The sequence below is a fragment of the Balaenoptera musculus genome, chromosome 10 (genome assembly GCF_009873245.2).
Source record: "Balaenoptera musculus isolate JJ_BM4_2016_0621 chromosome 10, mBalMus1.pri.v3, whole genome shotgun sequence".
NCBI classification, from domain to species: domain Eukaryota; kingdom Metazoa; phylum Chordata; class Mammalia; order Artiodactyla; family Balaenopteridae; genus Balaenoptera; species Balaenoptera musculus.
In genome coordinates, this window is record NC_045794.1 from 51,897,562 (window position 1) to 51,921,277 (window position 23,716).

Consider the following 23,716-nt stretch of genomic DNA (forward strand, 5'->3'; position numbering starts at 1 on the left):
CTTTCTTCCAGTTCAGGTCTGCCTTTCACTTTATAGCCCACACCTCTCAGCTGAGCAGCACCCCGAAACCGGCTCCAGGTGCCAGGGGGGAGGGGGGGGCAGGGCAGCGGGGCTGCCGAGGACGCCTAGTACTGAGGAAAGGCGGGGCGGGAGGGCACTTCCTCAGGCCTTGGGTTTCCTGTGCACGCCTGGAGGAAAACGGAGCTGGAGGGTGTGTGAGCCCTTCTCTTGTGCAAGTGACAGAAACATTCCTGCACAACAAAGAAAATCTAAATTGCTTGTAAATTACGCCCCCCCCCCCCCCCCCCCGCCAATTAATGGCAATTCAGTTTCCTGGGCGACTAGAATATAGCTTTTATTTATAAATTAGTCGACTAATAGGGTAATGTTTAAAAAGCTACTTTTCCTTTTGTCAGTCCTTGGCCATAGCAGTTTTTTTTTTTTTTTTTTTTTTTTTTAATAACTAGGGAAGCCTTCTTTATTTTCCAGACCACAGTGGCTTATTGTCACCTGGGAGATCTCTAGTTTGCTCTCTCTAGCAACTTCCATATGTTGACGTCTGTAAGTGCATTTGGCTGCCGACGTTAGCTTTGTCACGACGTTAGCTTTGTCACTTTGGTGCCTCTGTTCTCAATGTCAGAGTTGTTTTCCTGAGGGTGGCTCACCCGTCAGGGGCAGTCGGCACATCAAAGTGTGTTCAGTTACTCTGGCAGAGTGCTTGCACTGCTTTTGTTTACTTTTGTTTCCAAGGCTGTTTTTTAATTTAATTTTTTTTTAATACATGAAAGTCTTTTTCTCCCACCCGCACTAGATTTTACTCCCCACTCCCTCCCCAGTTAACAGTCATACAGACCAGAGAAGTTTTTGAGAATTTTGTAAAAGTTTTTACAGAAAGAAAAAAAAAAAGCCTCAAATCTTACCAATCAGGCATAAACCCTCTTAACATTTTGGAATATTTCCTTCTAGTTTTCAGGCAAAAACCCTCTTAACATTTTGGAATATTTCCTTCTAGTCTTCATGCACAGTTTGTTATACTGGATGTGCAGTTTCTCCTCTGATTTTTTTTTTCCCCCATTAGAATGTCTCCGTAGGCTTCATGTTAACAGCTCCTGTATGGTCCCTCTTAAGGTGTATGAAAGTATTTAGCCATTTCCTTAACGTTGGGCATATAGTTTGTGATTTTTAAACTAATTCTCTGTGGACCTGGCCAGTTTACCAATTCCCTAGTAAATTGCTAGTTGTGTTAGTACCTCACCCTCCAAAACTCAGGCTGAATCCTGTGTATCAAACACCTCAGCCTCAGGAAGCCAGTGATGCACAAAACTGAGGGTCTCCCCACGCACTTTCACTGCCTTTGTCCACGGTCCTTCTCTTCTCTTTCTCCTTTCTTGGCTGAATTGGCTTTGCATCAGACAGGCCTGCTGTGAACCTCAGCCCCTGCACTAACTGCGTGTTCTTGGGCCCATGAATTCTTCTAAACCTCCATTTTCCTATTTGCAAAATAGGGATAAGAGTGATTCCCCCATCACAAGTTATTTTAAGAACTGTAAGTCAGGTGTGAAGGGTGTGGTGCGGTATCTGGACCTGGGGGATACAGCTGCTTCCATCGTCCTGCTGCTCTGCCCCTTCCAGGGGTTCGGGTTGGCTAATTCTGCCCGTCCAGTTTTGGAAGAAGAACAGAAAGGAAAGGGAAGCAGAATGGGGGAGGTGTATTGAGAAGAGTGTAAAGTTCAAGTGTTTGTTTCGGCACCGCCTGAACCCTCCAGGGCAGGACGTCTGGGCCCGGATTGAGCCCCCTGGCTGGGGTCAGTGAGGTGGGAGGGGTGGTCCAGGGGCGCCAGGCCCTTGGGCATTCACCTGGGGGGGGGTGGTGTCTGCCTCCCTAGTCTCTCTTCTGGCCTGTCTGTGGGTGTCACCTGACTCACCCCAAGCCTCTGCCTCTGCCTCTCTGACGGCCTCTGCCTCTCTGACGGAAGACTCCGCCGAAAGTCTTCTACTGAAGTCTTCCGTGTTTCTCACCCCATCCACAGCGAAGCAGGAGGGCAAGAAGGGATTTCTGTAGAAAAGAGCATCTTTAGCAGTTACTTGTGTGAAGCTCTTCAAGGCACTAATCCCCCTGATTTCTGTATGAATTGCTCTAACTTATCTTTTAATTACTCCAGAGTCCTGTCACCTCCTTGGTAGGAAGGAGGAAGGTGATTCCTCAGATAAAACCCAAACCCGGGACAGCTGAGGTAGCACTGAATCTGTAAATGTTCTTCGTGTGCCCATTTTCTGCACAGATCATTATCCTTCTGAGAGTGGAGCACATCATGTATTGCCTGTGAAGAATACATGGATACAGAAGAATGAGTCCTCGTACACTTGGTACTTCAGCCATGCCTTTTAAGGGCTATGAACAGACTTAATCAGCAGAGCCATCTTGAGTGCAGTGGAGTGCGTGGGGGAGGAGAATTCAGGACGAGGCTGTGGATTGAATTAATGGGAGCAAGAGTGATATAAAGCAGCTTAACTCCTCATGGGTCCCTTCAGACTTTCACCTTTGTCTATTAAAAAAGAAGTTCATGGTCTGGACACGTGGCTTGGAAGGACTGCCTATTCTCTCCCTACTCCTGTGGTGCTATCTCGGCACCTCAGTTGGTATGAGAGCGAGCTGTACAGATGTGTTTGGACTAGTGCATTAGTAGGGCTGCACTGAGTAAGAATTGAGGATTTACAAATCCAGGCCTTAGAGGAGCTGGATGTGATTGTCTCCCTGGACATTGTCAACCTGAACAAGTTGTTGTCGTCTACGTTTTTAAACTCTGTGTCACCTGAAAATGGAGAATCTAAGTTGCTTTTAAATCTCCTTTTATCCTGTGGTGGCAACTTTTTTAAAAAAAAATTAATTTATTTATTTTATTTATTTATTTTTGGCTGCGTTGGGTCTTTGTCGCTGTGTGCGGGCTTTCTCTAGTTGCGGAGAGCGGGGGCTACTCTTTGTTGCGGTGCGCGGGCTTCTCACTGCGGTGGCTTCTCTTGTTGCAGAGCACGGGCTCTAGACACGTGGGCTTCAGTAGTTGTGGCTCGTGGGCTCTAGAGCGCAGGCTCAGTAGTTGTGGCTCACGGGCTTAGTTGCTCCGCGGCATGTTGGATCTTCCTGGACCAGGGCTCGAACCCGTGTCCCCTGCGTTGGCAGGCGGATGCTTAACCACTGCGCCACCAGGGAAGTCCTGTGGTGGCAACTTAGACTCCGTATTATAATTGGCAAGGAAGAAGACACCAAGCTTGCTTCTGATAGCTTTTCTTGGAGTGCTGGTCTACAGACATGTCTTAGTTGCTTGAGGCTCTCCATCCTCTGTTCAGATTCGTTTGCAGCTGGCAGGGGGATGACTCCGTTGGTCTGCAAGCCTCTGCCCTTCATTCTCGGATCCCTGCTGTCGTGGAGCTGGAGCCTGCTGAGTTTCCCAGATGGGCTCCACCCGCCTCCTCCCTGGCTGCTGCAGTGTTCCTTCATGCTTCCTGTCTGGCTTCCCTCCAGACGAGCCTGCTCACTTCCCTTCTCTGGAACCTCCCCTTATTGCCAAGGTTTCACCAGGGATGTGGTGGTCACCAGACCTCACCTCCAAACCCTGACCTTTGAAAGAGCCTCTCTCGTCCCTGGGGTGACCTGAATTAGGGAGCTGTGGCTCGTAATTGCTGCCAAAGGAAATGGACGGCTGCTGGGTGACCTGTAGAGCCTTGAGCAGTGACAGGTCTTAATCTAAAATTTAGGGCGGGCGTTACGTCACCGCTCGCCATGGTAGTGCCAGTCTCCCTTCCCTCCTGGTTTCTCAGCCATCTCTTATATGTATTTTTCCCATTAATTTTCCTGCTGCCCAGTGGACTTCATAAGTACTTGATTAGGGTGGTGTTGTAGATGGTACAGAATCTTAGAAAACTTGCTGCTGAAAGGGACCATAATCCAATGCTCTCTTAATAATCAAGGAAACTGAGTTTTTGAGGCCATGCCTTCCTTTGGAAACCTGAGTCTCTTCTTACCGAGATCTCAGAGATGGGGGCCGGGGCAGGGGCAGGGGCAGGAGTGCTGGCTCACCTCAGGCCACATTCTTTTTCTAATTATCGAGCGGGATTTGGATGTGCTTGGCTCTGAGGCCTTTTATAATCTTTCCTTTCTTTGTTGCCTAGAATTTAAAGAAACTTAAGCCAGTTGTGAAATGTATCACCTTTCAGAAATGAATAGCATCTGAATTGACTCCCTTTGAAAACATGTCAAACTGGGATTTTTAAGTCCGAGTGTAATCTGGTATGCCTTGAGGTTGGGACCTCCAGCTGGGGCACGCTGGGGAGACTGGTCCACCTCCAAGTTTGTTTTCTGGCTCCAAACAAATGAGTGGCTGTTTGACGATTGGCACGCGACCCGGTTTTAAAAGTACAACCATATAGGGTATGGCAGACTGGTAACCGGGGGGGTTTACAAAGTGAGGTCATGGAAGGCCCAGATGAAATGCTTTTAATGTGTATCACAACTGCAATTAATCTTATTAACATGCTGGGCCTGGGCCTGCTCTCCTGCCCTGGGTGTGCAGGGGTATTCGAGGGGCATGCTTTGAAGGACTCTCTTCTTTGATGGTGCAGATGGATAGCAGAAGCGTATCAGACTTTGTATCTGGTACCATAAAGGCCTTTTGTGTGCCCGTGCAGACGCATTCAGTTTTGAGAAGCAAACAAAACGATCCAGATCGATAAGATGTACAAAAGAGGATGGGTTTTAAATGCAGTCTTGTAGCTGTGGGCTCTGGGACCAGACAGAATCAGGTGAAAAGGGGATGGAGCTCCCTCCTAGGTGCCCAGCATCCAGCTCGTTCCAGTTCTGGGAGTGAAAGATTTAAAAACATGACTTGTTGGGAGGCAAGCGTAAACACAGGAAACAGCAAACCGTAAAAGGTGCTGCAATGCTAAGTCTGAATTGATGGGGTAGTGCAGGGGTTCCTGAGGCTGCTGTGGTTAGGATGGCTTCCTGGGTGGGGTGGCCTCGTGACCCTTGGGAGAGTCACAAGGTGAGGGGGGCCGGTGAGGGGGACAGCACATGGTACTCTCGGGGGGAGAGATAAGTGGGCCGAGTGGTAGGGTGGTGCAGTGGTAGGGGTAAGGCTGGAAGAATTTAAAGGCAGTAGATGGCACACTTTGATCTTTCCATCTCTCTCTTTCACAAGTGCATGTAAGAGAAGGCTAGTACAGTACTGCGTCCTTATAAGGCTGCTGCCCAGTTGTTTTTGCGGCCCATTTTTTTTTTTTAGAAGTCCTCTAAAATACCCATCTAGACTCCCTTCTGCCGTTCTCTTTGTTATTGTTTAACAAGTAGCCTTGCAGACAGAGAGGTTGTTTAAAATTGTTGGGTTCAACAGATGTGGTTTGGGTATGCTAATATATTCTAATAAATACAGAGTCTACTCACTAAGTGAATAATGGATGAGAAAAGAAATATCTGTACCTGTATAATGTACCCATTTGCTCATAATTAATTAATGTCACACTTAAAACATTATTAAAGGTCTGTTCTCTTCAGGTTTCCTTGCTGTGTGCACCCTGTGCAGGTTTCTCACCTGCAGGACTTCTCAGAGCCTTTAGCATTCTAAAGTGCATTGGGAATCAGTGCAGTGGGGGGTAGTGGAGGAGGAGGGGGGCAGCCCTTTCTGTCCACAGGACATCTTGGAGGATTAGCGGTCCATGGGGCACCCTGCTGTTTGACAGTGCTGTGTGCATTGCCCTTGCCCTCTTAGCTGCCCTCCATTTGTCCATTTACTTTTCCTACCCCAAGATAACAGTGATGCATATCTTGAACCAGGGAGGGTGAGGGGGTGTTACCTCCCTCCCTTCCTTTTTCTTTGCTATTGGAGCAGCAAACATCTTAGATGGCTGCATAGAAGAGTTGCCTACAAGCTAAATTTGGGGAAGATGAGTCCCCAAATCCTCATATAAATGGAAATAGAGTCCTAGCTCTATATCCTGCCATTAAAAAAAAGAAAAAAAAATCTTCCCGTGTGGCAGGGGGAACAACCTGAGAGTGGCCAGGATGAATCAGCACGCCGTGGCCCGGACACCAAGATAAGCGTGACTCTAGGCGTGGCACTCACTCGTCCTGCGACCAACCCTGGTGCGGTGAGAACACGGCAGCAAGCAGCAAGCTGTTCTTTTAAGGTCAAGAACAGCAACCCCCAACACCCCAGAAACAAGTGTTCTGGTTCTTTCCTTCAGGAATAGACTCTTCCTTGCTCTAGGACAGTTGTCTTTTTACTGTCACATATTATTTTACTTTGCTTTCTTGTGGCTTTTCCTCCCTAGTTGTTCATTTACACCTGTGCACATTACAGTACAGCTTCACGCTGTCCACTGGAGTCCCACAAGCTGCACGGGGCTATGTACACTTAAATTATTTAAAATGAAATAAAATTTAAAACTCAGTTCCTCATTTCAAATGTTCAGATACCATGTGTGGCTGGTTCTTTTTTGGACAAGGTAGATATAGAATGTTTCCGTCATTGCAGATAATGCTGGTGGATGGCACTGATGTATATCAGCCATGCCGATCCTTGTCTGGGAAGACTTTTCTGGGTCCCCTCAGCACCTCTGGCTACTTTTTTAAAAGTTGTTTTTGTTGTTGTTTTGTTCTGTTTTAGCATTTTAATGTGCTTCCGATTTTTTTTTGGCTGCACCTTGCGGCATGTGGAACTTCCTGGACCAGGGATCGACGCTACGCCCCTTGTAGTGGAAGCATGGAGTCTTTTAACCACTGGACCACCAAGGAAGTCCACCTCTGCCTACTTTAACATCTTAGAGGTTGTGGTACCGCAAGTGAGGAATGTCTGACAGACATCAACTGTAAATACGAAGCTGTCCCCCGTGGCCTTTCTTGGCACACATTCATCAGGGTTGAGCAAGACATGCTCCCAGCCTAAAAGACCCTCTTGGGGCTTTGCAAGCTTAGCTCTGTGTGACAGCCCTTCCTGTATTCATCACCGGGTTTCCACTTTGCACACCTAAAGGACATCTCAGGACAGTGTTTTCCTGCTAATCACACTTTAAAATCTAGTTCAGGAGCATCTAACCTGACTTGTTGAAAGTTTCTTTTGAGCCCCCCAGACGGCTTGCTCACTAGCTCCTGAAAATCACTGCTGCATACTGTGCTTATGTGCAAACCTGCTTTGATTTGCTTGTAGGTCCCTCCCTGATTGCAGTAGAAGGATCTCTCCCAGAGGAGATTTTTCTGTTTTGTTTAGGTACACGATACTTGGTTTGATGTCTTTTGTTGGAACGGAGCCTGGAAGAAAGACATGTGAAGGAGTCATTACCTAGACTCCATTCCGTTTGAGCTATCCCTGAATTCCATTTGCAGCAGGGCTGACTGGTCCAGGGAAGTGTGGTCTTAAGGATGAGAGGTGCTTGGTGTTTTATTCCGTACACAGTAAAAGGCTGGCATTTGTTCTATCTGTAATTGCACTGGGTACCCCAGTCTATTTGGGACATGAGTAGGCGACTGCCTGTTTCTCCAACTGGAGAGAAGATGACAAGTAGGAATTCGTGAGTTTGGAATGGAGCCTCACTTAGGGAAGGCACCTGTTGACTTGGTAAGTTTACCCTTCTCCACTGACACAGGCTGGACCCCAAACCTGGCCAGGAGTCAGAGCTGCTCCCCATGAGAGCGGCAGGACCACCAGTGGGGAGGTGATGACACTCTTATTGTCTGTCATGCTCCTGTCACGGGCACAGTGCATATATTGTCCTCCACTCAATCAGGGAATCTATGCTATTTGCATTTTTAAAAAAGGGTCAGTAGTTTTATTTTTTAAAGAGGTCTATGATGCAAACAAAACAACCCCACACATGCCAGGGGGTGGGGCAGAGAGTAAGACAAACTTGACGAGACTGTGAGCCAAGAAAAGGCAGAAAGGCAGGGACCACAGTGGTCTCTCCCGGCTTTAAGTGCTTGGTACAGAGATGGGCACCAGTAGGCAGGCAATAAATAGTTGTTGATAATAAATGAGTTGTATTATATTTTCATAACAGTTCTATAAAGTCCATATTGCTTTTCACGTTCTAAAGAGATAAGAAAACTGAGACTCAGAGAGGTTAAATAACTTGCCTATGGTCACACAGCCAGAACGTGGCAGAGCTGTGACTCAGACCTACGTGTGCCTAAGCCGTAGACCACACACCTTCACCAGGCTCAAACAGAGGGAGCGGTAGGGCCATATTCACCTTCTCGCTCTCCCTCTTTCTCTCGCACATAGTTACTCTCAGATGCTTTATATTTGTTAGGTTTATTTTTATTGTTGTATTTTTAACTTAAATTATTTTATGCTGCATTTATATAGTCCTGTCAATTATATCTCAATAAAACTGGAAGGAAAAAACTTTAATTTTGATATTATTTCAAAATTACAGAAAAGTTAGCAAGAAGGGTATGAACAGTGTCCAGACCCTTTGTCCAAGTTTGTAGGGGTCTGTATATTCTTGGACGATCTTGATTTGCGATCCGCTCTTGCCTAGGGCGGGGCCACACTGCCTGGGATTCCTATGTGTCTGCGAGGTAGGGTGTGTCCTTTATGAAAGGTCACCGGTGTAAAAACAGTGATGTGACCCCACCCAGGAACTGAGGCAAACCCAAGAGCAGCCGTCCAGGGCTTGCTTGCTAGATGTAAACATGAGAGAAGAGTCTAGGGTTTATAATTTTGCGTGGAAGAACTCTCCCTCTGAGAAACTGGAGGGTTTGGGGAATGTAAAAGAAAAGTGGCTTATAAAAAAGATGACTTGTAACTTCCCAAACAGACACTCTCAGGCGTGGCATCATACCTTCCTCCGCTGCCAAGAACAATAATGGATGCGTTCACAGACTCATGCGCCCATGCCATTTCCTCTCCTCACCATACAATTAAAGATGAACGTCTGTACTCCGCTGTCTCTGTTCCATGCCCACCACACAGGTTTTTTTTTTTTAACCCTCTGCTTCTTGATTTCACTTCTGTACGCATTGTACCTACTTCCTCCCTTCTGGGTTCCATCCTGCGAAGATAGCCGTATTCCCAAAGGCACTGTGTTTGGAGGACAGGCGGGGTTCTTCCCTGTGTGAGAGGAAGAGGTGGGGGGTCTCTTTTAAAGGGGCAAACAATCCGGACGTTTTCCGGATCAGGAGACTTTCTCCAGTTCTGACACTAAAAGAAACCAGTGTCCTCCTCTCCAGGGCCTGAGCTTGCGACTCCTGTGCCTTTTTCCCTCTGCTGCCAGACTCCTTCACTCGGAGGAACTGTGCTTAGTTATCTTGGAGGCCTTTTTTCTTTGACATTCTACACTCATACTCCACCTGTGCTGGACAGGAAGTGCCGTGAGGGCGGAGGTGCTGTCTGACGTCCCCACGCAGAGCAAGGCCTGGCCCACAGCTTCTGCTCAGCAAATATTTGCTGAATGAATAGGCCTTGATCTGTGGCCTTGGTGTACAGTTGCTGCCTCACTTGACTTAAATATACAAGATCACAGTGACTTCCCTGGTGGTCCAGTGGTTAAGAGTCTGCCCTCCCACTGTAAGGGGGCACGGGTTCGATCCCTGGTCGGGGAACTAAGATCCCACAAGCTGCGGGGAGTGGTGAAAACAAACAAAAACAAGATCACAGAAGAGAGTGTAGATCTTAGAAGTTCTCATCACAAGAAAAAAAAAATTATGTATGGTGATGAGTGTTAACTTACGGTGGTGATCATTTTTATATACATAAAATTACGCTGTACACCTGAAACAAATACAATGTTATATGTCAGTTATATCTCAATTGAAAAAAGAAGACAACTAATTTCTCATCAGAAATAATGCGAGCAACTCTTTTCCTGTTATTATGACTCAAGGCCAAAAAAAAAATACAGTGGTGATTGTTTTCTAATGTATAAGAATATTGAATCATTATGTTGTATACCTGAAACTAATATAATATTGTAAGTCAATTATACTTCGATGAAAAAAAATACAGGATCATAGCCCTTTAGGTTTTAGCTGCTTCTCTGGGATTTGCTTTCCAGTTGATCTCACTTTTAATAGTGAGATTTTAGCTTTGGAAGGGATCTTTGGGTCCACCTGTTTTCTGTCGTTGCTTCCTACAGTTTCCTGGGTTTTTAATCTCTGATGAAGGCAGCAGAGTGGTTATACAAGCATGTCTCAGTTATCTGTATTTGGATGACCCAGAGCAAGTTTCTCTTCCCAGACTGGCTTGCTCCTTTGACTTTGCTCAAGCTTCTGGGAAGGATGACTTGAGGAGGCCTCAGGATGGACGCTAAGTCCAGTAGCATCAGCAAAACCTGTGATTAAGAACTCACCAAAATGGGGCAGTTCCCTGGTGGTCTCGTGGTTAGGATTTGGCGCTTTCACCGCTGTGGCCCGGGTTCAGTCCCTGGTTGGGGAACTGAGATCCTGAAAGCCTCGTGGCGTGGCCAAAAGAAAAAAAGAAGAGGCAAATAAATTGAACAGACATTTAAAAACAAAAAACAAAAAACTGACCAAGATAACTTGACCACCCTGCCCTTTGCTCTTAATCACTCCCATCACCCCTTCTCTGTCTCTTCATTCTTAGACTTCTTCCTTCTTCTTTAAGTAGTAAGCCCCTAAGGTGTATCTATGCTACAATATTCATGTAATTTGCTGTTTTGTATATTTTTAATGGTGAGCCTTTGGTTTCCTCGATTCCTTGAGTGGAGCCATCTTGTCCCGTTGGTCACACCGGGGAAGCAAATCTCTGCAAGCAGGAAGCACCTTGGAGATGCCTACTCCAGTCCCTTTATTTGATAGGAAACGAGGGAGCAGATGCAGACAGGTTAGTAGCCCAGGGCACAGCATTAGTCAGTGACAGACCCGGACTAGGCCCAGGTCTGGCTGGAATGCGACACTTTCCCAGCACCCTTTGCCCTGCCATCATCACATCCCACCCCCATGAAATGGAAAATCTCTTATTGTATACATTTTTTGGTCTTTAAAAAAAAATTTTGTTTTATAATTATTTTTTTTTATTGAAATGTAGTTGATTTACTATGTTTCAGGTGTACAGCAAAGTGATTCAGTGTTATATATCTATAGATACATCTATAGATATATATATATATATTTTTTTAATTTATTTTCCTTTTCTTTTGGCTGCATCGGGTCTTAGTTGCGGGACACGGGATCTTTGTTGAGGCTTGTGGGATCTTTCCGTTACGGCGCGCGATCTGCTTGGGCTTCTCTCTAGTTGTGGCGTGTGGGTTTTCTCTGGTTGTGGTGCACAGGCTCCAGGGTGCGTGGGCGCTGTGGGTTGCAGCATGCGGGCTCTCTCATTGAGGCGCGCGGGCTTAGTTACCCCGCGGCATGTGGGATCTTAGTTCCCCGACCCGGGATCGAACCCGCGTCCCCTGCATTGGAAGGCGGATTCTTTACCGCTGGACCGCCAGGGAAGTCCCCAGATACATATATTCTTTTTCAGATTCTTTTCCATTATAAATTGTTAGAAGATATTGAATATGGTTCCTTATACTATACTGTAGGTCCTTGTTGTTTATCTATTTTATATATAGTTGTGTGTATCTATTAATCCCAAATCCCTAATTTATCCCTCCCCCCTCTTACCGTGTACTTTTTAGGATATGCTTTGAAGAGTCTTCGGACAGTTCATAGTGAAAAATGAATGTTGAAACAGAGACTGTCTCATTTTCTACTTTAGCTATGGCCTGTAGCTGCCTAATTGTGGATTGGAAGGGGCAGGGCCAGCAGAGAAACGTGAGAGACACGTTGGGAATAGTCATTGAAGCTTCTGAAAAGTTACTTTAATCTACGGCGTTTTCTCCCCCTAACCACTGATGCCAAAAATAAGACTGCGTTGGGGTTTTACACTGGTAGATAGAATGCTCCCAAGGGACTTGGAGGCTTGCTCCTGAAGCTGGGCCATGACCATGCCGTCCCCCCAACACTGACCCCTCAGCCCACACTAGGACAGGGCTGGAATCGAAAAGTTACTGAGATGACTTGTAGTCTGCACACCCCTCTCGGGGTCTCCAATCCAGGAACTTGAGACCTGAATGGATTTTATACCCTTAAAGCTCTCCTGCAGTTTCTGTCGTGGCCGTTCCGTGTGTATCTATCACAGTAGCTCACAGTGGGTAGGTGGGAGCAAACACCTGCTTCGATAACCTCCAGCTGTGAGGTTGGGGTGATTATCTGGCTGGAAAAGAGGTACCTTTTTAAAGGTTTTATTTTGGGGGAGAAATCATCCGATCTTATTGTTCTTCCTCTCTGTCCTGAAGATTGTTAGGACCCTTCGTCTTTTTTAAGTTGCTTCTCGGGTTTGAATCTGATTATGCAGGCTTTCTTTACGTTTTCAAACACCCACACGGGAATGGTGGGGATCTATTCGATTTAGTGGAAACAACATAGAGGACCTGGATTAAAATTGAGCTTGGTCTCTTAACCAGTTGGGTTGTCCCCGGCAAGCCACTTGACCTCTGTGAGTCTCAGTGTCCCTGTCTGTAACAAGGGGATGGTAATTAGTGAGGATTAAATGGGGATCCCATATGGAAGTACTTGGAGTTACTGAGGGTTGGTGGGCTTTGGAATCAGGTTTTTTCAGGTAAGCTCCAGCACTTCTGCAGAGCAGTTAAGTTTTTATTAGTACGTTGATTTACTTCTTAGACCTTGATCTCATCCAGAAACCAGAGTAAAAATGCCGACTTGGGTAAGTTGTTGGGAGAAGTAAATGCAGTATAAGTCAGGTGCCTGGTATACCGGGCTTCGTGGGGCCAACATATTCTGGAGTGTGGCCATCAGTGATTGCATATTAGCCGTCGCATGATGTCATGCCCTGGTTGAGCTCTTTAGACAAAAACAGTTAGTGAATGTTTCACAGTGATGAGAGGATTTAACTAAAATCTTCCCCTCCAGAGTGTGGGGAGGCAAGGGTGGGGTGAGACTGGGAGGGGACAGGGGTTGAGAGTGGGTGGGTCCAGGAAGTCTGGTTACTTGTATCTTGGCATGAGGATTTGTTTGGAAGATTAAATGACCTTCTTGGTAGTTGTATAGAATTTGACAGGTCAGTGATTAGTGCCAGTTTAACACTTATTAACTACCATACTTTTTGCTGATAAAGATGGTAAAGCTATAAAGATCATAAAGTTCATAGGATTTGTGTGTGTGTGTGTGTGTGTGTGTGTGTGTCAAGGTAAAGTGCTCCGTAGTTGTTGTTATATGGAATGTGAAAAGAATCCTGGCTTATCTGCATTTTCTTCTGTGATTGCTCATGTGTGACTTGGCTTATTTTTCTTCTAGGATGTGGAGAAAGATAAGGAAACCCACAATTACCTCAGCAAAGAGGAAATCAAAGAGAAAGTTCATAAATACAACTTAGCAGTCACCGACAAGTTGAAGATGACCTTGGTGAGCACCCATACTAATAATACTGTTTAGGTTGACACGTGTTGAAAGACAACTATAAGTTGTTGCTACTACAGTCTGTATGTTTTAAAATCTCTGAATCATACTCGCAGAAGCTTAATGGTCAAGGTATACAGGACCGGAGAATGGGATATTTCTGCATCTTTCAAATGAAAGCTGTATCTTGAAGTAGCTTTATCTCAAAATCAATCAGCACTTCCTAAAATTTTATTTTAAAACATGTTATGACCCCCAAAGGATTTTTAACGCTGAGTGTAATCCCTTGCCTGTTTAACACATGGGCAGTAACTCAGATTCTAATAAGGCCTTAGATAAGTTTTATCTTGTGTAAATAAATTTGGAAGTGTCAGGAAAAGGATCTTGTGCCCGTGGATTGGGATCTGACTGAGCTCGGATTTTTCTCAGCTGGAGAAAAATGTGTAAGATGGAGTATGTAATACTCAGCTTTCTATATTGTTGTTTCAGGCTCCTGCAGCTTTGTGCTGATGCTGTTAGAAGCTCGGTGGGGAGCAAGGGTGTAGGAGGGAGAAGCACAGGCTTAGTGACAAAGAAAGGGGAGCCCAAGGCAGAGCCAGATGCACGTTCCTCTAACTGGTCTGGCCTTGCCCATCCAGTTGATGACCTTCCTCGAGGCACCTGCCATCCCTCGGTGCCAATGTCCAGGGCCCTTGGACCCCTGCCTGGCAGTCTATTGACTGTGAACTGACAGAGTTCAGCAAAGGACAGGGCGACCGGTTAGAACAGGCCCTACTGAATTCTGTGACCCTTGGGGAGGAGCTTTTAAATATAAACCCTTGTGATAAAGGATCCCTCCCTAGGGGGACTCCACCAAAAAGGGGAGGCAGCGGATGATCTCAAGATTATTCCTCATTATTCCAGCAGTCATACTTCTCCTTCTTCAAACACGGTTTTTATCAAAGCAGAAAAATTCCACATCCCTCCTCTTCCCCTTGGAGATTAAAACAGATGCAAGTTTCCATGTCGTTTCAAAGACTAAAAAAAATGTGAAGTGTTGTATAATACTTTCCACAAGAATGAATGAGTGAATTAGTATTATAAATTGACCTTGTGGAAAGGAAGAAAAATAATGGCCTATAAAGGAGATTTTTCATGTTCTGTGTTAACTGTGTCATTTATTTATAACACCTGAAGATTTGTTTAAATAAAACATTACAGTGTTTTTTACCTAAACATACTAAAAGTTAAAAGTGAAGACCAGACTATTGTAACTATTTTTAGCAACTAAGAAATAATAATTCTACATCAATTAAGACAAGTGCTAAACTCATCAAATTGTGTATATTAAATATGTGCAGTTTTTTGTATGGAAAAATTGTACCTCAGTAAAGCTGTTAAAAACATACTTATATATAGAAGGAGGCATCAATACCATGTTAAATCAAAGACAAGTGCTTGGGAATTCCCTGCCTGTCCAGTGGTTAGGACTCCATGCTTCCACTGCAGGGGGCACGGGTTCTATCCCTGGTTGGGGAACTAGGATTCTGCATGCTGTGTGGCCTGGCCTCCCCGCACCGCCCCCCCCAAAAAAAAAAAAAAAAAGAGAAGTGCTTGTATTATAATGTCTATAGTTCACATCATAGCTTGAATTTGTTTTAAAAATGTTGCTGCTTGAGGTGTCTGAAATGCCTCATCATGTATCCCATGCTGTGACAGATCCCATGCTATATAAAAAAGGTTAAGCAAAATTGGTAATCTCTGGTACCACTAGGAATGAAAATAGCTTGTTTTCTTCCCGTCTGCTCCTTGTTACTTGAGTATTTCAAAGTCCTAGTTGTGACTTTCCTTTTTTGTGTGATAGCTGGTCATCAGTTGATGTTTCCTTTGTGCAGTTAGCCTGGACATATCCCCAAGCTTTAATAAGCCTTGTGGTTTGGCCAGCATCTGTGCCAGGGGATTGTAACCTCACCCGTGGGCCCTGACCTTTCACATGTAGCTTCAGTGGCAGGAGTCCTGGACTTTGGTCCCCACATCTGCCCTGCAGACCTCGCCTCTGGAAGCACTTTCCTGGAGCGCGTTAACCTCCCCCGAGGTCATTCCCTGAGGGGCAGTCTTGAGTGAGGTTCTGCCACAGAGCTGAAAAAGAAAAGAACAAGAGAAGGAGTGTTTCACCTTCCTTTTTTGTTGTTGTTTTGATATGCTCCTTCCCTAAAATGCCCAGCTAATGTGTGTGTTTTTATTCCTGCTTCAGAATTCAAATGGGATTTACACTGGCTTCATTAAAGTACAGATGGAACTCTGCAAACCTTCACAGACTTCTGGAAAACTTGCTCCCAGTAGCAATGGCTGTATGAATACACTTCACATCAGCAGCACAAACACTGTCGGGGAAGTGATCGAGGCCCTGCTCAAGAAGTTTCTTGTGACCGAGAGCCCTACCAAGTTTGCACTTTATAAGCGTTGTCACAGGGAAGATCAAGGTACCCTGCCACACTTAAAATGAAAATGGTCCCTGCTTTTATTTCTGTCTTCTGGCCTCATTAGTGGAAGGGAGTGATAGGTGTGTCAGTTATGTCAGGGCCCAGGGCCAGATTCTGGAATAAATGGTGATCATGGTGTGTGCTTAATGCTTCTTGGCTGTCTGTGTCTTTCAGTTGGACAGTTGTGGGTCTTAGGAGCCCAGAGGCATCCATATGTGATGGGTATTTATGGAGGATTTGTGATGTGCACAGGAGGATAGCCTTTTTTCTTTTCTTTTTTCCGTCGCTTTGATTTTAATTCTCTGTCGGACAGAAAAGAACGCGTCTGCGCTTGAAGTTTTCAGTAGCACATCGACGTTGGATGTGCATCCGAACATGGAGTGATTGGTGGCCTTGCATTCCCGAGACCCGAGGATCAGGAGGCACATGTGTATTAGTGCACATTGCAGACTTATGTAAATGGCACAGCCTTGGGCTCTCCTTTTCCCTTAGCCTGCCTCGCACTAGGTGTTCCCCGGGGGGCGTGTTGGCACCCTGGCCCCCCAGGGGCGCATGCAATGGGCAAATAACGTTTTGATCTGAGGTCCGCCTATCTGAACTTAATACCCACAATCAGTGGAGTAAAAAGAGAATCTTAAATTACTGCATGAAACTGAATACGGTATTCCAGGTCAGGTCATCATTGAACAGAAATTGATACCAATGGGGGGCAACAAGTGATTCAGTGATTCACTAATTTGAAAATGGTGTGTATATGTGAACATTTAAGCTTTCCCTAATTTTCCTGGGTTGAGCCTACAGCAGCTGGAGCAGAAAATAAACTCACCTTGGCATGACGGGAAAATCCTTTGGTTGCCTGGGGATGAAACCCAGCTAGATGCTGAGTATGGTCATGTTTCTTCAAACCGTATTATGGGCTGGGCCTGCAGGACACAGAGATGAATAGGGTATAAGGTTCCTGTCCTCCAGAGGCCACAGGCTCAGCAGTGGGGGGAAGTTTACATCTACAGGGAAATCAGCACCTACAATGTGGTTGTATCCGGAAGTACTGAAATAATACAGGTCAATTCAGATGGCATTTTGTCCTGCCAGCTTCTTTGCCTGCCCACCTGGACTTCAGCTGCATAATCTGACAGTGATAGCATCTTGCTGATATATTACCCACACGGCAAATCTTTCAACCCTGCAAGGCAATGCCAGTACTGTGTGTGTGTGTGTGTGTGTGTGTGTGTGTGTGTAGCACAAGGTACATGTAGCTGGGCTTAAAGCCACCAGAGCTTGTGTTTGGATGGACTGCTTCGTTTGTTTGCGGCTGCTAATTCTAAATTAATCTGTAGAGAGATTTGCTTCTAGAGTTCTGATTTCATGTTCTTGGGATGGTATTTTTTTATTGTTTTTAAAGGGGTTTGCAGATCCTTTTTTTAAGTTTATTTTGCTTTCTAAAAAGGAGGAGCAGAATTAATCGTAAGCCCATTTGAGGAGCGATACTCATTTAAATTCCTTCTTGAGAATGGTTTCCTTTTTAATCAAGGCACAGTTCATATTATGCAGATAGAATAGAAATAGTATAGAATTCATTCCACTGTGGGCTATTTATTGGTAACAAGATGAGGAGGATGGTGCCTTGGTAGCCAGGGTAATAACACTGTTGCCTTGATCTGGGGGCAGGGTGGTGAGGGGTGCTGGTCTGGGGAATGATGTCGTGCTCTGTTTGTGACATGGCGCTTGTTCCTCACCAGTCTACGCCTGCAAGCTCTCAGACCGGGAACATCCACTCTTTCTGCGTTTGGTAGCAGGGCCCAGGACAGACACACTCAGTTTTGTTCTTCGTGAACATGAATTTGGAGAGGTAAGTGATTGTTCCTTCTTGCTTTAGACTCTACAGACCAGCTGGCCCTGTCTTATTGCTCTGCTCTAGTGACTTTACCATTGCAGAGGAGGACGGGTTGGGGGCGGTGGAGGGGAGAGGGAATGTATGTGCCTGTGTGTCTGTCTGTGTGTCTGTCTGTCTGCCTGTCATGGGAGGAGAGGTTGTCCTGTGGAGGGAGGGTAGCTTCCTGTGTGTTTTTGAGTTGTCAGAAATGAACCCAAAGTTAGCCTACAATATAATTCTTTTATAACACTCATTATGTTGGTCTGTGATTTTCAGAGGTGGGAGGAAATAAATCTTTTTAACTTGATCTCCACCCAGAGAGTCATTTTCACCCCTCTACCCCGGAATTACTCTAATCCAGCTGAGCTTTGAAAGTCGACACTCTCCATATGTTTGCTGCTAACCAAAGCCCCCAGGCTCCTTCGCTCTAAAGGGAAGTAAAAGGAAACGCCATCTCTTTACTAGGAAAGACATTTAACTTTTTAGAATCTTTGTTTCCTCTTTGCCCAGATGATTAAGAAATTATGTTTCTATGTACATCATTTGCCATTTTCTCTCCAGGGCGGATTGTATTTAGGTCAACTCAGTTGAAGGAAAAAGCACTTCAGACTGTCCTTCTAGATAAAGTGTCACTTGAGGAAATCTCTCAAGCTCTGGGTCTCAGCCTTTTGTCTGGAATCGGAAATGGCATGAATTGTCCATGCAGAACATTTTGTAATGTGGTGAGAATAGAGTTTCTAGGTTAAAAGTTAGGAAACCAAGACTCTGCTTCCTACTGTTCCTCTTGTTAGATTAGGAGCACGACCTTGGGTAAATGTTCTAATCTTTTCAGTCCTCAGTTTTAAAATCTGTAAAGTGGGACTAAAGACTTGAAAAGTTGGTTTTGAGTCGCAAATTAGAAATGTATGTAAACATGTTTAGTAAAGAGTATGTTTATATGTCAGTGTAAATTGGAACTTAACTAGGAAGTTTTAGGAAGACAATGATTTTGGACATTCTGGAAGCTTCTTTCGATTCTCTTGTTTTGAAATTTTTAAAATCCACTCTCATTTTGGGGAGAAAGCTGGGTGCAGAAGTCTAAAATTTGGCTTCTGAGTTTGGCACATGGCAGCCTTCCCTCTGCAAGCCCAAGCCAGACGCATCAGCGTAGTCTTGTCAGCGTCTTGTCTTTCTTGGTGCTGGTTTCTAAGTGTTGCACATAGTTTAGTGCAGTTGGAGCTACATTGTCTGGGAGGGAATTATGTTGGCTTAGTTTTGAAATTCACTTCACATTGTGTTCTAATGTTCCGGACTGCTGTTCTGACCTCTGTATTGTGTTCTGTTTCTCGGGTTTTCAAGGTTAACTGAACTGAGGGAAGAAACTTTCCATAGCTGTCAGGGAGTGGGAGGGAGATGATATTTTATAATGTCTTTACTTTGAGGAACTTATGTGAAAAATAAGATGTTAATTTTTAAGTTAACAGAATATTCTAATGTAGAAAGTTTTGCTCTCCTGCTTCACTTCTCATTTTCTTTAAAAACTAGCTCACACTCAATCTCTGAGAGCCTTCTGTCATTGGCCCACTTGGTGGTTTTATTGTGTCTCCTCTCTCTGCACCTGTATTAGGTCATCTCGTCTTTTCCCTACCCCATACCCCTGGGAATCCCCTATCAGAAATTGCTCCTGGCTGAGACAGTGATTCTCAGCCCAGGACCCAGGGCCTCCTTTTGGGCGGGGAGGACATGTAGGTTGAAAAATAAAAAAAACCCTCCCAGGTGAAGCCATATACCCTTCTTGATACTTACTGCTTAAATTTTAAAAATTTTTAAAGAAAAACCCGACAAACATTTATTTTGTGCCTGCTAAGTACCAGCTTCTGTTAGAGAAAGAGAACTCAGAAACTCAAGGGCCAAAGACAAAGCCCAAATAGTGAGAAGTACAATAGTTGCAGTGTAGGCGAGAGAGATACTAAGCAAATAATTATAATAATTTTTAGATCTTTTGTGATCAGGTTGTGTTCAAGGCTACCAGAGCCCAGTGAGAGCCTCTAATAGACTTAATCCTGGCTGGGAGAGAAGGGGAGGAAATCATGGCAGGCTTCTTAGAGAAAGTGGCATTTAAGCTGGGACTTGAAGGTTGAGAAGGAGTTCGCCAGGCAAAGTGGAGGAAGGAAGAGCATGTGCAAAGCCATGTCAGGTAATGAGTGAGGGGCACAGTGAGAGAGATGTGGCTGGAGAGGGTAGGGCCTTTCAGACTTAGCAGAAACAACCAAGGGAAGCCATTGAATGATTCCAGGCAGGGGAGGGTCATGCTTAGATTGGCATTTTACAGAGAGTATTCATATTCAGGCTGGCTGTTTGGTGGAGCTAGGAGGCTGTCCCAGGGATGGAGGAGAAGATGGCAGTGGACAGCACTAGGGAGAGCTGCCTAGGAGGTGGTGAGATTGATCGCGGGAGCTGGGAAAGAAGACGGTGACAATGAGGGCTCCACGTAGAGAGAAGGTGGAGGGAGTGTGGAGTTATCTCTCATGCCTCTCGGGGTTAGAGTGTCTATAATGGACTTAGGCATAAGGAGGACTTTGGTCTTAGAGCCCTTTTGGAGGGGGCTGGGAGGAGGGGAGCAGAGGGCGATGGGAGGGGCGGGGCGTGGAGGGCGTGGAGGTCTGGTCGGGAGGCTCAGCTCTTGTCCAGCAGGACTTCCGAGAGGAGGGCCGGGCGGTGCTGGGCAGTGTGCGCTGGGAGGGGAGGGCAGCCACACCTCCCTGTGCTCTGCTTGCCGTCCGCATTCCTCAGTCTTGACGCTGAATTAAACACCTGGCATTTTTTCATATTTGCGTTCTCTCACAGTGGGAAGCCTTCAGCCTGCCAGAGCTACAGAATTTCTTGCGGATCTTGGACAAGGAAGAAGACGAGCAGCTACAGAACCTGAAGGAGCGCTACGCGGCCTACAGACACAAGCTGGAAGAAGTCCTCAGTGAGGCCTGGAAACCCGGGTAAAGCGTGGGGCTCCCTGCCCCTCGGGGACAGTGCGGGACCTGCGTGCAAACCAGCAGCCAGTGTGTCTCTTGTCGGAGGGCGGTTTTCTTGCCCCATGATGCTAGGGCCTTTCCCCTTTAAAAATCTCTAGATCTAGTTCCCCAAACCGGTCACGCGGCATCCTGCACCTTGGGCATCCCCTGTAAGGGATTCTGCAAGCTTGTTCTGTTACGGCACTGAGGTGTTTACCTCTTGGCAAGCTGTGAACCTGTAGTCTCATCTGGAGCATTCTAGAGTGTTTTGAAGCATGGACTCTGGGTTTTTTTTCCCTCTTCTCTTATTTTGTTTTAGTTATTTTAAGTATGTGATGAGGATGTTAAGCTTAAGGTTGTGCAAATGATTTTTTAAAAGCTTAACGAGGAATCTATCTGAACACTTGTCTTATGTTGAAACTACCTGTCTGTTATTGTTTGTTTGTTTTTTTTAAAGGTCACAGGAAACGATCCATGTGAATTGAAGGGCACAGGAAGCTAGGAGCTCTGAGGGGTTGGTGAAGGATTTTGGAGGAGTCTGACAAAGAAAGTAAAGGGCAAGTTTGGAAGAAGGTGGGGTAGAAGTGGGGAGCCCTGATGGGGGAGGTGTCTTGGGCAAGTGGATGGTAGAGGAGAAGGTGAATTCGCTTGTGGATGAGTTAAAAGCTTTCAGTTTAGAGACATGAGATCCATTGTCATATTGCTTGACAATATGAGTGAGTAAAATGTGGGAGCAGAACCAAAGAAAGTAGGAGCTGGGCCAGAAGGAGGGACTAACTGCAGCTGAGCAGAGAAGGCAGGTGGATCTTTCAAACAGGGACAGAGCCGCCCTCTCAGTGGACCAGCGCCCCTTCTGCCTTCCTTCCCGGAGTGGAAGGTCTGATTGGTGCAGCTTCTCTGGGCCGATGGGGCAGTGAGCATCTGCTATGACTCCCGTGAAGTGACAGTTTTCCCCTGAGGTCGTTTTCAGAGTGGAAAAGGAGTTCGGGGAGGAGGCACTTGCCCCGATTGTTAGCATCCGGGGGACTTGTCAGGTGAGGAGCTCCCAGTATACTTGTGACAGTCCCTCCCTCCTCCCCCTTGGTTTCCCTTTTGTCTTTCCCTCCCTTCTTCCTCCTTCCCTCTCCTCCCTGCTTTCCCTTCTCCCTTTGTCTTATCAATAGAAGTGCGATCTTACATAACGTAGAACAGGGGTATGGATTAAAGACCCAGGACAGTCAGACCCTCAGTTCCAAAAGGGTGACCTGACTGTAAGGAGGCGGGCAGTGTCCACCCCCAGCGGACCACACAGGAGGGGGGCGTTCTTTATGGAAACATTTTAACAGAAGTGCATGTTCCTGCAAACCAAAGAAATGCATGTGCAATAAGAGCCTTCCTTAAAGCAGGTTAATAACCTCATTTTACGCAGCAGTTAATCTGAAAACAACAGGAAAGGTGTACTGTGCCAGTCTATTGTTAGTTTAGATATTGTTTGTTTATAAATTCCCAAGGAATTGTTAACACTTTGGTGACACCTAATGGATTCTTTTTGAAATTCCAAGGTGCTTCAGTTCTTTGCCTCTTAAGTGAACTGTGCCTTTTTTATTGCATTTCTGTTCCCTTCTTGGTGGCTCTTCTGACCTTTCAGAGAACACCCGTCTTGCTGGAGGCAGATGTAAGTGTCGCTTCTACTGTGCCACACACGTACTGAGACAATCATATCTTCCTAAGCTTTTTAAGGAAAGTTGGAAAGAAAAAAAAAGTAGAAATAGCTATAAAATATGTATGGCACATCTTGTTTAATTTTGCATGTAAGTTCTTTTTAGTGCATCAGTGAGGTTTTAGTGACATTGTCATCCAACGCTTTTACCTTCATTGTTCAGGGAACGCCTTCATGATTTTCATACTGGTTTTACTATTCAGATGATGGCTTGGGTGTGAGTATACTGTTATCGACCACCTGGTCTTTTAATTACCCATCCCAGTAAGTTCATATTTTGTGAAGCCTTTGTTTCTCAGATGAAGACACTGTTAGAACCTTAAAGTAGTAGCTGATGGGTATCTGTGAAATTTTTTTTTTTTTTTTACTTGAAGTAGATTGTCTAAATTAGGCATCCTCGTCTGTATTATCCAGGACCTCGCTCATTGTCATGTGCACTACAAGTTGCAATTTGGAAAACTTACTGTGTTGAAATTCTGTCGGTTCGTGGTTCTTGAAGACCGACGGTCTCTCCCAAACACTGGTGACTGCAGCAGCATTTTTAATGTGTAAAAGGCCACTGAGGCCAAAGATTTTTAAAAATCATTGTACAAATTCTTATGTTAAATTAAACTATCTAAGTTTTGCTGTAATACTGTTTTCTCTTCAATATGTGATGGTACAGGAACGAGGTTAAATGAAGCGGTAGTATTGCAGGGGAGCATTTTAAATCGCAGAAGTAAAAAAATTATAATATTTATAATTTTGATGAGTTTATTTTTATGGGGAAGAGTTTTCTTCCCTAAAATTGTTTCTGGTATGGCAAATCGTTTCCATTATTAAAAGTTGAAGTTGTTAGTTGATGTTTGTGTGTTTTTATTTATGGTTATACGTCAGATAAAAGAAGGTCACGGGTGGAAGGAGCTGCTTTTGCAGATACGTGGGGACACGGGCTGGAATGTGACAACTTTCACTAGGTTTGAATGGGGCACATTTGTTCTCCCAGATGTCATTTTTTCCTTTGCCTTATCCTCTGGGGAGAATAACCAGAGGTGAGTGTCTGGCCATACAACAGATTCCTAAAACAATTGTTTTGTGAAATATACATATATTTACAAGTTTATAAAGCATGCGAATAGGTTAAAAATTATTATAAAGTGGCTGCCCTGTGACCACTACCAAAATAGAACATTGTCTCTTTCTTAGCCTCTTCCTTCACCACCCGTTCCTGCCCAGAGGCCTCCTGCCCTTAAAATAGACCACTTTCAACATTAAAGTACCTTTTTTGGGGTCAATGTGACTGTC

General features: G+C 45.2%; 1 protein-coding gene across 1 annotated transcript in view; it reads left to right on the forward strand.

Moving 5' to 3' along the window:
- RASSF3 (Ras association domain family member 3) overlaps positions 1 to 23,274 on the forward strand; it is a 74,706-nt gene extending 51,432 nt beyond the window's left edge. The window contains exons 2-6 of the mRNA XM_036866818.1: positions 13,310 to 13,417; positions 15,645 to 15,873; positions 17,613 to 17,722; positions 20,573 to 20,718; positions 21,191 to 23,274. Of these exons, the coding sequence (XP_036722713.1) occupies positions 13,310 to 13,417; positions 15,645 to 15,873; positions 17,613 to 17,722; positions 20,573 to 20,718; positions 21,191 to 21,218 (621 nt within the window). The 3' untranslated portion in view covers positions 21,219 to 23,274. The remainder of the gene's footprint in view (positions 1 to 13,309; positions 13,418 to 15,644; positions 15,874 to 17,612; positions 17,723 to 20,572; positions 20,719 to 21,190) is intronic.
- The last annotated feature ends 442 nt before the right edge of the window (positions 23,275 to 23,716 follow it).